The sequence below is a fragment of the Lactuca virosa genome, chromosome 5, assembly GCF_052849685.1.
Source record: "Lactuca virosa cultivar CGN04683 chromosome 5, Lactuca_virosa_CGN04683_v6, whole genome shotgun sequence".
NCBI lineage: Eukaryota > Viridiplantae > Streptophyta > Magnoliopsida > Asterales > Asteraceae > Lactuca > Lactuca virosa.
Window position 1 is genome coordinate 404,217,513 of NC_136430.1, and position 16,442 is coordinate 404,233,954.

Genomic DNA, 16,442 nt, shown 5'->3' on the forward strand with positions numbered 1-16,442 from the left:
TATTTATATGTTAGTTGCTTTTATTTGAAAAATTTACAATCAATGTTCTATTTTGATACAAATATTACTTTTTATTTAATACTAACAACATTTTCATTTTGTGTTTATGCAGGGACTACACAAGTTTTAATCATATTAGATTTATATAAGGAAGAGGAAAATGGAAGATTAGATTATAACATTTGTTAGTTGGATTGATTTTAAAGTTTAAACTATAATTTTTGGTGTTACGGTAATTACTTTTGTGTGTCTGTGTTAAAATTGTTAAGTTTTGTTGGTGGACTTGATTAATATGTTAGTTGCTTTTATTTGAAAAATTAATTTTGCAAAATTATAATATTATAGATAAAGTTAGATTCGTTAAATATGATAATGTCGTTAATTCATTTAATTCAAGTTCAAAGAAATGGTACAAATAATATTTTTTTAACCTAAAACGAACAATCAAACAAAAATTATATCTTTTAATCTAAAATGAACAATCAAAGTTTGACAAGTCTAATGGATACAAGAACTGGAAATTCGTTTTAACGAGTTGTATTATATGTACTTAAAGTTGTACCAGTCGGTATAAGAACCGGAAACCCGGACTAGATAAGTCTCAACATGTTCGGTCCAAAGTCCACTATATTTTGCCAAATCGATCCGGTCCAAAAGTTGGTCAGGTCCGGTCCAAATACTCCGCTCCTGATTGTTTGAATCCAATTATTGGTGAAACAATTGTCGTATTACTATGTGTTTAACGTTCGTGTGTATGTAGTAGGTGTGTGTTTCTTACTTTTAAAAGACTGAGATGATTAATTAAAGTAACATGGTGCATTAATCTGTTATATATGTTTGTCATTTATTCTTTTTGACCTTATATTAAAAGACCAAAAGAATTCATTAAATTTGAAGAAACTTTACATATAATATTTGTTAAAATAAATAAAGTAAGTTCATCTTCCCCTTTAAATCAGCCAAGACCAATTCCCTTTGGCTTCGGCCAATCCAATAAAATCACTTGTGTCTTGTGGTGGGGCAGCAGCGTACGGTACAAGTCAAGCTTGCCCGAATACAACCGTTCACCACCGCCATCATCCACCACGGGCAACATCACTTCCTTTCGCAGTCGGAGCCGTAAATCGGTCATGGCTGCCTCCGCCGGTGCTAAACCTCTAACATCTTCCTCGTCGTCTTCTGCTACTGCTGCTCCTCCTCCTGATTCGTTCGATATGTCCTCTGGATTTCCACCCAAGCTGTCACTCAAACCCGATCAACTCCGTTACTGCGTCCAAGCTCTCAAAATTTTCAAGGAAAAGCGTACTGATCAGTGTTCAGTAATTGAGAAAGAGTTCTCCATTTTGCAGGTTTTGTTGTTAAATGCGTTTATGAGCCCTATTTTGATTTAATTTACCTGCGTGTTGTCGGTTTGTTTAATTTCGTATTAACTATAACTTTTGATCAATGTTACATCGTAACATGTCGCTATAGCTCTAAACGACTGTATATTATGTATGAAATGATATTCGGTGCTCGCTGCAAGAAATAGGAAGAAGAAGATCTATTAGTTAGACTTATTTAGAAATTCAGACTTGGAACCAAAACAAAACGTAATAAGGATGCCATTAACTTTGACAAGCACTCAAAGTTATATAATGTTGATGTTAATTTTCCAGTAATGCTTCGTGAGTTGTGTATTTGGAGAAGTAAGCTTGACATTTAACAAATTTATCCATGGCGAAAGGAGACAATATGCAATTTTCTCCATTAATGAATAAGGTCCTTCAAACTATTATGTAATGTTATAGACATTCTTTCAGCATGTCCCCATGGCTTCAAATTATTATGTATTTCCTTAATGAATATGGTCCTTAGTTTTATCAGGTATAGGTATTCTGTCAGCAGTAAGTCATTGGGAACTTTTGATAGTAATTTAGATCGAATGCATAAATAGCTATCAAAACAGGTGGAAAGCTCGTATGTATGGCATGTATACTCTTGTTTGGACATGAAAGCTAATAAAAATCATGCATAAAGAACCTCGTTATATGTTTAGAGACATTGTGAATCTTCTCTATTTACAAGCATGCTACTTACACTATTATCACGTAAATTTCTCATAAACCCCAAGTGTTTAATCATAATTCCTATTCTTTCTTACAGGATCATAGGATGGTATATTCAGAAGTTAATAGTAGTTGCTCAGTGGCTAAACTAAAAGTCAATTCTAGAAAAAATCGCTACTCAGATGTTGTTCCATGTATGCTTGTCAAACTCTCTCTCTTTTTTTTAACCTTTAACTGCAGCTAAGCTAACCATGAGATTTACTTAACTCCTATGTCTCAGTTGATGCAAACAGAGTTGTTCTTGATCCATGCAAAGATCACAGGTCATCAACAATGGGATACATCAATGCTAGTCTTATCACAGCAGAGGTGAAATGATTTTCTCCTATATCATCAAACTTTAATATGTGCAAGTAGCCAAATTGAAACCTTATGAATATTGAACACTTCCATCTATGATTGTAGGCTAATCCATCTGAAAATGTATCTCGATTCATTGCCACTCAAGGCCCTCTTCCTGAAACTTTTGAAGATTTCTGGGAAATGGTACTCCAAAATCATTGTCCAGCAATTGTCATGCTCACTCGCCTTGTTGACCACCACAGGGTATTGAATTCCATCTCATCTCCAGCAGCATTATAAATTATAATCATCTTCACTTCACATGTTATATATAGTTATCTACCCTGTAAGATTGGTGTTAATAAAGGAATTAGGTCCTAAATGACATGGATAAAGCCAATAGAATAATAGCAGGGTATTGAGTATTGACATTTGTATCCAGATCCAGAAGTGTGGAGACTATTTTCAAGCAGAAAATGGTCTAAGATTGTTTGGCAATATATGTACAAATACCAGAAGAATAACCACAACTGATAGCTCACTAGTGTTACGCCATATGGAGGTGAATTATGAAGAGGTGAGAAATTCATATAAACCTAAACTTGGGCTATTTTCAATGATAAAGAGAGGAGGGTATTTTTGTCTTTTTGTCAAAACAATTAATTAGTGTACATTTTACCTTGTTCAGTCTGAGGGTCCTCCTTTACCTGTTTTGCATATTCAATATCCTGAATGGCCTGATCATGGAGTTCCAGATGACACGTCAGCAGTTCGAGACATTTTTAGAAGATTACGTAATCTACCCTCATCAAAAGGACCAATTGTGGTGCATTGCAGGTGTTAATTGATCTCATTTTTATAAAGATGTTTTGAATTTGATTGATTAGTTGTTTATCTGATAAATTTTTATATCTTTCTTATACAGTGCAGGAATTGGTAGAACTGGAACATATTGTGCAATTCATAACACCCTTCAAAGAATTTTAATTGGTGACATGTCTGCTTTGGATCTTGTTAAAACCATAGCCACTTTCAGGTCACAAAGGATGGGGATGGTCCAAACATTGGTATGTATGTAGTAATCGAAGAGGGAATGGAATGGAATGATGCATTCCGATGGAATCAGAAAATCTTGTTTGTTTGCCACAAAGGAATGGAATGTGATTCCTAAGTTGTCTTGAGCTGATTTTCGTTCCATGGCGGAGGGATGGAATGATATGTTAATACTTTTAAATTATGTTTAGTTATATAATCTCTCAATATATCATTCCATTACCCCTTTATGATTCCATTCCATCATACCAAACACCGACTCTTAGAGGGAAATGAAAGTAGAATGCTATAAATATAATAAATAAATGAAAGTAAATTGCTGTTTATGGTTCAGGATCAATACTTCTTCTGCTATGAAGCTATTGTTGATGAACTTGAAGACCTTATCTCGGATTCCAACATTCAATCAAGGTCAAAATGGTAAATTCATCTGTATACAGCTTACAAAAACACCCACCATTGTATTTACATTGTACAAAAATACTAAACCATAATAATTCACATTTTAATGCAGATTTTGATCATGAGTCAAATTCGGGGAGTTTATTGCAAGATTTATGGGTATGATTGTTGAGGTGTAAGGCAATTATGAAATGACATGTTTAACCCTCCTGCCTCATGTTTTAATTGGTTGGTTTAGGTGTGTGATTAGTGATAGTGGCAATCAATCTGATGTGAGATTGTGCTTGGTGATTTCTGATAATAAATCCCTAATGATTCTTGAATTTTGGGATTTTGTACATCACCATGTGCAATCTGATTGTGATTCTGCTTTATTTGTTCTCTGTAAAATGACATGTTTAACTTTTCCTCCAGTAGCTCAACCCTTTTACATGGGAAAAGCCATTTGGTATTATTGAAAATTAGGTTAAATAAAGTAATTATCTACAATCAAAAAATGCTTAAAAATAAAAGTAACATATTCTTTTAATCAATTAGTATTATAAACATACAATTTCTTTTTCCCATTTTATGTATATTTTACATAAATTGGTAGATAGGAGATCCAAATCCACCTTAAAACATGACTGCACCCTAATATAAGTTGCTACTATGTACTCATTTGTGCTTAGTAAAAATGTTTGTAAAATAAAATGTTGCACACAATGTTGATTCTACAAATTCTGGTTCAATGCTCCCAGTTGATCCTAGAAAGTGTATCGGAATCAATGAAATTGCGACCCATGGAGTTGAAGAAAGAAACGGAGGGGAAGATTGATTGAAGGTCTTCGACTGTACTATCTGGGAGAACGATGGAACGGGGAACAAATGAAGGAATTGGAGGGATTAGTTGTTTATCAGCCCTAAATCAAGTTATGTACCACATAATGTATGTATAATGTCACGTAATATCACTTAATGCCACATAATGTGTGCCAAATCAGCTTAAACTTAAGATAGCCGGTCATATTATCTAAATTTGAACAGGTCAAACAAGTTCAATTGGCAAATGTATACGAAAAAAACATTCTTACCTTAATGGGACAAACCTTATAGTTGATTACCTTTAGATCATTTGACAAACCAAACAGTTATTTCTTATTCCATTCCTTACCTGATTTCATCATATGATCAACGTTGTATCCGTGTCATACTGTCATTTATAAAGGAATGGACAAACAAGTTTTATGCAAAAACAGAAAAGTGCTCTACAATTGAACTACACGATAAGCAAATTGAAGAACATAACATAAGTATGCATCATGAATTCAGCTTCTCACATTATTAATTATAACTGAGGTGGCCTTTTAAAAGTAACAAAAACAAATTTATATATACATAGCACTTGTTTTATATATCTGTCATTTATTCTTTTAAAAGACTTAACAATTGCCAATTGGTTCTTCTTACTTTTAAAAGGCAAACTTAATTATAATTAAAAAAGTGGGATGCTTTAATGTAATACCATTTGCATTATATATTTATCATTATTCTTTCCAACCTACAAAAAGACTAACGAATCCATGACATTTGACAGAAATATACTTACTTTTTGTTTAAAAAAATGTACTAGGATGACCACTCAGCTACCCCTTTAAAGCAGCATAACTTCCTCTTGCATTCTCAACTGTAAATCAGCCATGACTGCCACATCAGCAGCTCCTTATTCCCTCGATATGTCCAGTGGATTTCCACCAAATCCGCCTCTTAAACCTGATGAACTCCATCATTGTGTTCAAGCTCTCAAGTTTTTCAAGGAGAAACGGACTCATCAGTTATCAATTATCAAAAAAGAATTCACCAATTTGAAGGTTTTTGGTATTTAATTCATTTACGATAGGTATAATTTTACAAGAAAGTTTTTACAAAAAGTGGTTTGAATTGTACAGGGCCATGTATTGACAGAGTCAGAAGTCGATAGTATTTGCTCTGTGGCTAATATACATAGTCACAAAAACCGCTACCCTGATGTTGTACCATGTATGCTAATGCTAGTCAAACTGTCAAACCCCTTTTTTTGTCTTTTCACATCAGCTAGGATAATAAGATCATTATGTAGAGAAATAACAATGTCTTTTGTCTCAGATGATTCACACAGGATTGTTCTTGATGACATGTCATCATCATCACCAATGGGATACATCAATGCTAGTCTTATCACAGCAGAGGTCAATCCATCTGAAAGTGTATCAAGATTCATAGCCACTCAAGGCCCTCTTCCTGAAACCTTTGAAGATTTTTGGGAAATGGTACTCAAAAATCACTGTCCAGCTATTGTCATGCTCACTCGCCTTGTTGATGCTGACAAGGTATTCAAAATCTTATCCCATCTCCACCATAATTACATAAATCTACATTATTGCTTTTATTTTATATATATATATATATATATATATATATATATATATATATATATATATATATATATATGATCTGGTCTCAATGTCCTATTCAGAATGAGAAATGTGGTGACTATTTTCAGTCAGAGAATGGTTTGAGATTATTTGACAATAATATACGCACTCTTACTAGAACAACAACCACAACAAACACTTCACTTGTGTTGCATGATATGGTGGTGAATCATGAAGAGGTAAGCCACTAATACCTGTTATCTGTTACCGGTTACCTGTCACATCAAAAAAGGTGGGACAAGAACTCATTATTGATCTCTTGTCTGTGAAAAAGACATAAATGCCCTTCTCATCCTTATAAACAAAAATGGTCTAAAAAAATACTTTTCTAAACTCTGACATATGTGACAGGGTGGCCCACTTCCTGTTTTTCATATTCAATATCCTGAATGGCTGATCATGGAGTTCCAAATGACACGTCAGCTGTTCGAGATATTTTTACAAGGTTACGACATCTGCCATCATCCAAAGGCCCAATTTTGGTGCATTGCAGGTTTTAATTGATCTCATTTTTATAAAGATGTTTTGAATTTGATTGATTAGTTGTTTATCTGATAATTTTTTATCTGATAATTTTTTATATCTTTCTTGGGTAAATTACACCAATCGTCCATCGTGCATATGTCAGAAAGCGTGTTTAGTCCCTATTTTCAAAAATTAACTCGGACCGTCCCTTGTTTGCTTAAAGCTTGCACACTTCGTCCCTGATATGCATTTTTGTTGCGAACGTAGTCCCTGCCATATCTAAAATGACCATAATGCCCTTTTTGTATTTCTTTTCCATTTAATTTAATGTTATTATTATTATTTTTAAATGTAAACATATCATGCCTATCCAACCCACCCCATTTGTCCCTTCCCAAATCTTCATCTGCCTCACACGAATCAACTCCCTGAAAGTAAAAATCTGGCCACCGAACCACCACCTTGCACCACCACCGGAAAATGGAGTAGCACCACCAGAAAATGGAGCAGCACCACCGGAAAATGGAAAACCGTCGAAAATCTTCACCCCGTTTCTTTGCTTATGTCTCCTACACCTGGATTTACCTCTCTATAACTTCACCAAAAAAAACCCAAAATTCTCGTCAATCGTAAACCCTAATCCCAAATTCTCATTAAATCTATTAGCTTTAACAAAACCAAATCAATCTTTTACCTGGCCTGTAGAGCAAATTAAGATCACTCCGATCAAATCTGATTCCAAGACCAAGGATCTTATTATTGATCATGAGATAAATTGCTTCATCAGGCTGGAGATGAAGCACGAGCTCATTTTTAGCCTTCTCCAAATCCATTTCAAAGTTTTGTTTGTAAAGATTACCATGAACACGTCAATTGAAGCGTTAGGAAGGAGGAGACACATTTGGTGACCGATTGGAGGGAGAAGAAGAACATGGGCTGTAACACAAAGCCTTGCCAGCGTATTTTCTTGCCACTTCTTCCACCACTTTATCAACCTTGATTTACAACATATTTACAGACGATGAGGGAACGAGATATGAGCTTGAAAGTAGGGGCAGAATACGAGGACTTATCTGCTGCCATCGTCGGACAAAGGAGAAAGAAATTATGTGGTCTCGCCGGAGAGTTAGGTTTTGGGTGCTTGTCGGTAATGGTAAGAACGAGGAAGACGAAAGAAACTGGGGAAAGGGAAAGGGGGAGGGTTTGGTAGATATATTTTTTTCTTTTTTTTTAAGTCTAAAAATGATTAACAGATAAAAGAAAATTAAAAAAGAAATTATTAAGGGCAAACTTGTCCGTTTATGTCTAGAGGGAGGAAGTATGCAAATTTTAAACAAACGAGGAACGGTACGAGTTAAATTTTGAAAATAGAGACTAAACACGCTTTCTGGCATATGCACGAGAGACGATTGGTGTAATTTACCATCTTTCTTATACAGTGCAGGAATTGGTAGAACTGGGACATATTGTGCAATTCATAACACCCTTCAAAGAATTTTAACTGGTGACATGTCTGCTTTGGATCTTGTTAATACCATAGCCACTTTTAGGTCACAAAGGATGCGAATGGTTCAAACATTTGTACGTCTCATTTTAATCTGTAAATACTTTTATACATTCCATTTATTGTGTTTGTTTTGAGCATAATATTAAGTTCTCGTATTTTATGTTTCACAGGATCAATACGTGTTCTGCTATGATGCTATAATTGCTGAACTTGAAGACCTTATCTTGGATTCCAACACTGAAGAGAGCTTAAAATGGTAAATTCATGTGTACACAATTCCCAATTGTTTATATTTTATAAATTACTAAACCATAATAGATCGACATGATAATGCAGATTGATGATGTCCAGATTCAGCAAAATTTGATGGCATCATCGTTGTGTGTGGTGTGTAATAAGGCAATGTTTTCACTCTGTGTTCTCTTGTGAAATGACATCTATAACCCCCTTGTCCCAGGGTTTAATTGGTTGTTTTATCAGTTTATACAACGTAATTTATAACCATTTAACGGAAAATGATTAAAGAAAAGAGGTTGTACAGTTTAATTTAACTACAATCACATTTCTGGTTTTGCCATGAAACAAAATATGAACAGAAAATCAAAAGAGAAACGTTTGATTTTATGTTTGGAGAAGTGGAAATAATATACAGATAATGGATCTCATCATATCTTACAAAACCATTTGAGAAGTAATAATAAATTCATCCATGGAATGGTTTTCTAGGCGTTGGTGTTCTATTCTCCATTGATTGCAATCTTTGCTTCAAATGGAATACTTCAACCTGCATATTATTAATTAATATCCAAAAAATTTCATCACACCTCATATGAATTATGATCAGACTAAAAAAACATGAACCCTAAGAAACATACCTGTAGCTGAAATGCTCTTGCTCTTTCTCCAGAGAGGACTCCTCTAGTCGAATGTAATTCCTACATGAAAAAACATCATACTTGAATATCAAGACAAAATCCAATAAACCCATGAAACATGAACATATATTTATTAATTATTACCTTCTGTGTATCATCCAAAACTGCTTTTAAAAAAGCCACATCATGTTCAAGCCTTACATGATCTGAATGAACAATATTTGATAAGCTGTTTGCCTCTTCTTGTGCCATTTCCACTAAAACTAACTTCTCTTTCATCAATTCCATGTCCTTCAATGTGTCCACCAACCTCTTTTCAGCTTCTTGTTTGCTTTTAATAACTGAAGAAAGATTCTTTTCAGCAGCTGCTAACTTTCCTTCAAGAATTCCATTCTTTCTCATTAAAGCAGACATCTTTATTTCATACAATTGATATATACTTGAAGAAGCTGGAAAGAACCCTGTCTTTCCATCCGTTTCTTGGAATGGAATGGAATCCTCATTCCGTTCTTTCTCCTCTTTCTCTGTGGTTTCAGGTGAACATGTCTCACCAATTGGCTGAAATCACATACACAAATATAAAAAGTTTTTTTTTTTTTTTCTATTTCTTGCATTTAGTAGCAAAAAGATGGAGTTAGTTACCAATGAGGATCTTTCATCTTCCATATTTCTTGCAAGTTTTGATGCCATGTCATCATCAACATGTTCTTTCCGGAGTGAGACATTACCATTACCAGGATTTGAATCCACTAATAAAGATTCTGACAAAGATTTCCTACCTGACCCATGATGTTCAATTGCAGAAGCTAAATTTTGTTTTCCAAAACTACCCCCCGAACCAAGTCCAGAAGAACGCTTCTCAGATAGAAGGGTTGTTCGTCTACTTGTGGATAAATCATGATTTTCCAGCATCAGTACCTCAACCTGTAACACATTTAACAAAATCTAAAAGGGCAATATGGTAAATAACTAAATATCATTTCGGATTCATATTTTGACCTGGTCTGATGCCTCCTTCTTAAGACCTCCAAATGCAACCAGATATTCTGTTTCCTTCTTTTGTATAAGCACAAGGCTAAATCCCTGTGAAGAGAACAAATTTCTTTTTTATGATATAATCATATATATAATAATATAATCATAAATATTAAAAGTAAAATTAAAAAAGATTACCTTGTTGGTGGTGATAGATTGTTGGGATGATGAATGAACAACAGACCACTCTAGCTTCAAGATATCATACACTAATATCTCTGCATGCCCTATTAAATATGACAATAAAAATATATTAAGAGAAATGAATTATGATTTTATTTATATTTAATATTTAGAAATTAGAAAATTTACGTTTTTTTCTGCTGCCACCTCCTGCAATGTACCATTTTGTCCCACATAACACTCCACAACAACCAGATCGAGGTGATGGATGAAAACCACGAATCTTGATTCTTGACCACATCATCTGAAACAAAAAGATAAAAATATTTTTTTCAAGAATAATAAAATCAAATTTCTATAATCAAGATGAATAAACAAAATTTTATACACACCGTTTCAAAGTCAAGTGAGTATAAATCATTCAAAGATTTAGACTTTGAAGTTCCTCCAAACACAAGAAGCAATTTATCATCATACAAAGCTGCAACATGATTACATCTTGAAGAAGGCCCAGGTCCCCTAAAAAGTCAACAAAAGTCAAATAAAAAAAATAATATTATATATATATATATATATATATATATATATATATATAAGATTGAAGCTTCTTACGTGCAATGAAGAGGAAGCCATGTGAGTGACTTGAGATCAAACATATGTAAGTCGTTTAATTTTTTTCTTTTCATATCTTCACCTCCAAATAAGATTAAAGCAGATCCTGCCCTAACTACACTGTGCCCACTGCGTGCAACCTGGAATGTTCATGAGGATGAGGAGGGCATTTATGTCTTTTTGCACTGGTAATATGTGAATGTTTGGAAAGAAAGATTACAGGGATGTCTCCTTTTGCTTCCATAAGTGACCAAGATTCTGTTTCTGCATCAAAAGCCCACACTGATACTCTATCACTTGGTGGAGAAGTTCTCCCTCCAATCAAAAGCACTTTCTTTCCCCAAGGAACCTAATATAATACAACAAAAACAATATTAAATTTATAATTAAAATCAAGAAATAGCAATGTATTTGTTTTTTTTATTCTAATAATAGTTAATAAATACCAAACAATGACCCTTGCATGCTGGAATCTTGAGTGCAAGACTAGATGGTGAAAGGTATAATCTTGATGAAGCTGTTGTCCATGAAAAATTTTCAAAATTCAGAACCTGAAAAAGCATACACAACTCTCAGTATTAAGCAAAAAATCTATCAATGTAGACTCCAAAAAACATTTCAAGATTTAGCTAGTGATTATATTGCTAAGATTCTACAAGAATTGAAGACAAAAAAAGGGAAAAAGATAATATATAATAATATATACTACCTGTACATCATCTAATAATCCGTTTCCAGATTCACCACCAACAATGATCATCTTCTTTCCAATTACAGCTGCTGCATGCTATTTAGGAGCAAAGGGTAAACATCCATTCGCCTTAAAGTTAAGATCATGAAATGGAAACCAACTATTCCATTTTTTCTATCTTAGGTCACTAAACTTTCTAATTTTGGACTGCTTTACCATGCTGATGTGGCAGTCAAAATATGGCTGAGTGGAAGGAAATTAGAAAGTTTATTGAGCTAAATGGAATGGTGTGTTGCTATTTCATGACCTTAACCCTAAATTGAAATTGGAATTGGGAGAATGTGTTACATTGAAGCGAGGTGTAGGCTTATCTCCAGTAGTGGAAAGCTTTTTCCATCCTTCATTGTTGTTGGAATTGGAAGTGTCTAGCGAAGGTGCAATGGATGAACATTGATTATTATCATCGGAATCATTGATTCCAGTTGTAACACCATCACCCTGTCCCTGTCACATTTACACCCAACAATATGTATAAAATATAAAGCAAAACAAATCATGGGCATCTCATATATTAGGAAATCAATCAAAGATGATAGATGTAATACAACACAAAATGTGCATGATTAATTTGTTTGATTGGGTGGAATGGAATAATGAATTCCAAGGAATGAACCATTCCATTCCATTCCATTCCTTCCCCAATTCCATCATACCAAACACTAAATACTTCTTACATGGGAATTGTTTGTGCGTTTGGGTTGTCGAACAGGACTACGTGTACCCTGAGTAGAGTCAGAAAGCTGAACTTTAACTCTGCAGAAAAGAAAGAAAAACAAAATCCACTTAATCACCTCCAAAAACTAAATGTTCCATGGATATGCATTCATATACAACGCCTATCCATGTGAAGCTTAGGTGTTACTTGTTCCTTTTGGACTTAATGGAGTTGGGGGCAGGACTTATATATGAGTGTGTTTCACTTTCACTGTTTCTTTTTTACTTAATGCTTAAAGAACAATATTTTGCCTTATCAACTATCCCAAATGATGTTAACCTTCAACAATGAGCGTTTAATCATGCAGGTCATCTAATTCTTTAATCTAAGGGAGCTGTTTCTTGACTTTCTCTTTGAGTCTTTAGTCTTCTTTCTACATTAAGTCAAAAAAAGTCAAGGAAAAACAGAAACTACAAGAAACGTAATAATTGCCTCTAATGTCCAAATTAAGCATCAAGAATCGACCTTTTGTGTTAGGGCTCAGACGAAATTACAATTTTGTTTTTGCTTTAAATTTTATTTACTTGGTCAAACACTCCATTATAATTACTATACGCACATATGCATTGAATAAACAGATACCCAAATGGCCATATACACACAATTGATATAGATACATTTGTTTGAATGTATAGATTTAGATGGAAAACACTCACCTGCCAAGCTTCTTTCCTCTCCGAGAAAATGCAAACATGGTTGCTCTATCAAACTAGATAGCTCCACAGGACCAACCACAGAGCAAACGTAGAAAGGGCAGGCCTTTATAAACGAAAAAGAGGCGAAATCAACATTGTAACCCACAAGTATTACATCTACTCCGAAAAGGACCAACAATTCGGGAAACCCATGTCGAAATTAGGGTTTCTGAAAAAAGGAGAAATAAGAAGTGGAAAATGTTGAGAAATTGAAGCTAAACCTTTTTTTGAAAGAGACAAGAGCTTGAAATGTAGAACAAGTTGAAGCTATTGATGGGGTTTTGTGATTCCCGAAGAGAGAGAGAGAGAGAGAGAGAGAGAGAGAGAGAGAGAGAGAAAGAAAGGGAGAGAATGGGGTTGCGGAGGGAGAGTAACAAGTGAAGTGATGCAATAATGTAGAGTTACTGTAATCTGTACCTGTGAAATGCATTTATGGCAGTGAAGAGAGAAGCAAAGAGGAGTGGATTGGGGTGTGCAACTGTGTATGTTATTTTGCTTTTTGTTTGTTTCTTTCATATTTACACGAGGGATGCTTCGGTGATACATTACATCTAAGCTGTCACTTCTATATTTAAATTCAAATTACTCTCCTACTTTACATTCTTTAATGAGTTTGTTTAATCAAGATTATTCTATTATAGCCTAATAAAATATTATTTCTTTTACACCCCTTCTTTATTTCTTTTACACCCGCTTAAAATTGAACGAGAACGAAAATAAAGAAAATTGGAACACAAAAAGATAACTTGTGTTTGGTAAAATTAGCTTGTTTAAAATATAATACATAATAGGTGAATGTTGCGCATGATACAATTATACAATTAATTATGTAAATAATTTTAGGAATTTTTTGTTAATTTAAGATTTAGGTTTTATATTTAACGTTACAACTTATAACTTTTAACTATTTACCATATAATTTTTGGACTAATACTAAAACTATATAAGTATCAATATATGTTATTTAAAATTAAACAAACTACAACTAAATAGAATATTTTGTATATATTGATATTTATGAGAGTTAGTTAAATATGATTGAAATTGTATTTAGTCAACAGAAGAATGATACGATCATCTAATATGTATACTAAATATTATACCAAAAACATCCAAACCTTATATTCAAAAATTAATTATGTAAGTTTAATATTGTATGTCTATTATTTAGAGTAAATTACATGGTTCCTATGGTTTGGGGTAATTTGTGCGTTTGGTCCATAACTTATTTTTTTTAACTCGGAAGGTCCCTACTGTTTGTTTTTGTTACGCGTTTGGTCTCTACTGTTTGTTTTTGTTATGCACTTGATCCATGTCTTACCTAAAAAGACTATTATTTAAATAGGAAAAATGTTAGGGTAGGTAAGGTAAGGTGAAGAGGGTGGGGTCGGAGGTGTATTTATTTAAATAAATTAAAAAATTAAGGGCAAAATAGTCTTTTTAGGTAAGACATGGACCAAGCACGTAACAAAAACAAATAGTAGGGACCTTCCAAGTTTAAAAAAATAAGTTAGGGACCAAACGTGCAAATTACCCTAAATCATAGGGACCATTCGTGTAGTTTACTCTATCATTTATATAAGACTATATAAGGGTCTAAGTTATTATATAAATGGTAAATATTTAACTGAATATTTATAGGAGTAATTAAAATATATATCTTTAACCACATTCATGTATAAAAAACTTGTTAAATGCATTAAAGTTCTATTTTAATATTTTAACTTTTCAAATTCCAATTAAATGTTATTTAGAATAAAATCGCTACAAATAAAAAGGTTTTTAATTCATGATACTTAATTGATACTTATGAGACTTAATTACGTAGGATTAAAATATTTAAATTGTCTTTAGTAATTAAAAGAAGGGAAATTGAGTAATCAAACCACATTTTTGGTTTTTTTTTAAATATAACTTTTTTTTTCAAAATAACCACATATTCTGGAATGGGTCATTCCGGAACGAATTCCATATTATTTTTCGGGTGGCCCAGCTCATTTCATTGGATCCAGAATGCCTATTCCGGAGGAACGGTATATGATTCGGATCAGGATTTTGAATTTCAAAATCCAGAATATAATTTGAGGCGGCAACTTCATTTCGGAAAAGCGCATTCTGATTCCGACGTTTCGACTAGATTACAACGTTCTGACTCGGATTCCGACATGCAACTTCCATCTCCGACACGCATCGACACCCATCTCCGACATGGAAGACGAGCACTACAACCCCGTTATTTTACGGCTATGCTCTTTGTTTTCTATTGTTACTTTGTAACATCCCAAAAATCACAACAAATTTAAACTTTTAAAAACAATTCATAGTCATAAAATGTTTACAAAATCATTGTTTCCAAATTGTTTATCTATATCAGAGTATCCCAAAATCATAAATCCATAAACAGAGGATGTGTACGGTCACGCCTTCGCCTTCCTGCGATCATCAGAAGTACCTGAAACAACAACTAAAAACTGTAAGCCAAAGCTTAGTGAGTTCCTCCAAAGTACCACCACATACAACATATCCAACAACAACATGCATAACCGAGCCTTCAGCCTGACTGGACCACCTCGTATGGCCTACAACCTATCTGGACCGCTCTCGAGCCTTCGACATGACTGGACCTCCTCGTAGGACCTACAGCCTATCCGGACCTTTGGCCTGACTGGACCGCCTCGCAGGGCCTATAGTCTATCCGGACTGCCCCAAGTATCTTGGCCTTCAACACAAAGCAGGACCACCTCAACCCAACCACACATAACATGACGACATATATATAACAGATAAACATATAACTAGTCAACAGACAAACAGGCAGATCTACAGATCACTACTGCATGCTAACATCCCATATATCAGGATACCGATCTAACAGATCTTTACAACATAACAACATCCTATATACTAGGATACAAATCTAACAGATCACTACATCATAGCAACATACAGTAAACCAATATATCTATTGAGAGAAAAACTTGAGTAATTCACTTGAACAAACGTTAGAACAAGTAGTAATGCGGAATGAAGTTTAACTCAGTGGATCATAAAGCTCAACAATAATAATAAGTTAGAGTTAGATAGTTAGATAATTAGGTGTGGAAATATAAATGACAACAAGTATTATATCAAGAAGACACTATAAGTTGATTTTTAACAAGGATTGCAGACAATCCAGGTTAGTAAGTGTGATCAAGCTTAGTGATTAAGTCAAGCTGACTTGCTCCGAAGAGATAACGATCTTGATATTAGAATCTGAAGATCTTTGAGGTGAGATAGTAAGAGAGTAAATACGATATTCAAGGTAGAGATAATTGAGAGAGAGGGATGTGTTTTCATTCAGAATAAGAGAACTCTATTTATAGA

At 33.9% G+C, this 16,442-nt stretch overlaps 2 protein-coding genes and 1 pseudogene across 4 annotated transcripts; 2 read left to right on the top strand and 1 right to left on the bottom strand.

The window, feature by feature from the left end:
• Positions 1-959: 959 nt before the first annotated feature.
• On the top strand, positions 960-4,320 carry PTP1 (protein tyrosine phosphatase 1). Of its 2 annotated transcripts, none has more exons than XM_079047633.1 (9): positions 960-1,349; positions 2,146-2,242; positions 2,329-2,417; positions 2,514-2,654; positions 2,833-2,967; positions 3,079-3,227; positions 3,316-3,457; positions 3,778-3,863; positions 3,958-4,320. In XM_079047633.1, coding segments are annotated over exons 1-9 (1,059 nt in total). In that variant the 5' UTR covers positions 960-1,130; the 3' UTR covers positions 3,959-4,320. The 2 variants fall into 2 exon arrangements, with proteins under 2 accessions (XP_078903759.1, XP_078903760.1); XM_079047634.1 differs by having other exon boundaries at positions 3,778-3,854.
• A 1,182-nt stretch (positions 4,321-5,502) lies between these two features.
• Positions 5,503-13,741, top strand: LOC145111350 (protein-tyrosine-phosphatase PTP1-like; annotated as a pseudogene). Its single transcript, XR_013710248.1, has 8 exons — positions 5,503-5,695; positions 5,774-5,864; positions 5,970-6,193; positions 6,340-6,477; positions 6,650-6,791; positions 8,203-8,344; positions 8,441-8,526; positions 13,017-13,741. The product of XR_013710248.1 is annotated as a protein-tyrosine-phosphatase PTP1-like (transcript).
• LOC145111349 (Galactose oxidase/kelch repeat superfamily protein) lies at positions 8,860-13,140 on the bottom strand. The gene is made up of 15 exons (XM_079047636.1): positions 13,038-13,140; positions 12,341-12,419; positions 11,955-12,110; positions 11,625-11,702; positions 11,362-11,466; positions 11,136-11,264; positions 10,916-11,055; positions 10,696-10,822; positions 10,493-10,607; positions 10,319-10,407; positions 10,145-10,228; positions 9,788-10,069; positions 9,290-9,703; positions 9,146-9,205; positions 8,860-9,054 (listed from the first exon to the last, which is right to left on the bottom strand). The coding sequence occupies exons 1-15, from the start codon at positions 13,073-13,075 to the stop codon at positions 8,974-8,976; spliced, it is 1,977 nt and encodes a 658-aa protein (XP_078903762.1). The 5' UTR covers positions 13,076-13,140; the 3' UTR covers positions 8,860-8,973.
• Positions 13,742-16,442: the final 2,701 nt, after the last annotated feature.

Excerpts from the sequence above, each read along its gene's own strand:
- PTP1 (XM_079047633.1), top strand. The coding sequence starts at position 1,131 with ATGGCTGCCTCCGCCGGTGCTAAACCTCTAACATCTTCCTCGTCGTCT. Across the intron at positions 2,655-2,832 it reads GCCTTGTTGACCACCACAGG|ATCCAGAAGTGTGGAGACTA; the intron begins GTATTGAATTCC and ends ATTTGTATCCAG. Across the intron at positions 2,968-3,078 it reads TGGAGGTGAATTATGAAGAG|TCTGAGGGTCCTCCTTTACC; the intron begins GTGAGAAATTCA and ends TACCTTGTTCAG.
- LOC145111349 (XM_079047636.1), bottom strand. The coding sequence starts at position 13,075 with ATGTTTGCATTTTCTCGGAGAGGAAAGAAGCTTGGCAG. Across the intron at positions 12,420-13,037 it reads AGAGGAAAGAAGCTTGGCAG|AGTTAAAGTTCAGCTTTCTG; the intron begins GTGAGTGTTTTC and ends TCTTTTCTGCAG. Across the intron at positions 10,070-10,144 it reads AGAAGGAGGCATCAGACCAG|GTTGAGGTACTGATGCTGGA; the intron begins GTCAAAATATGA and ends AATGTGTTACAG.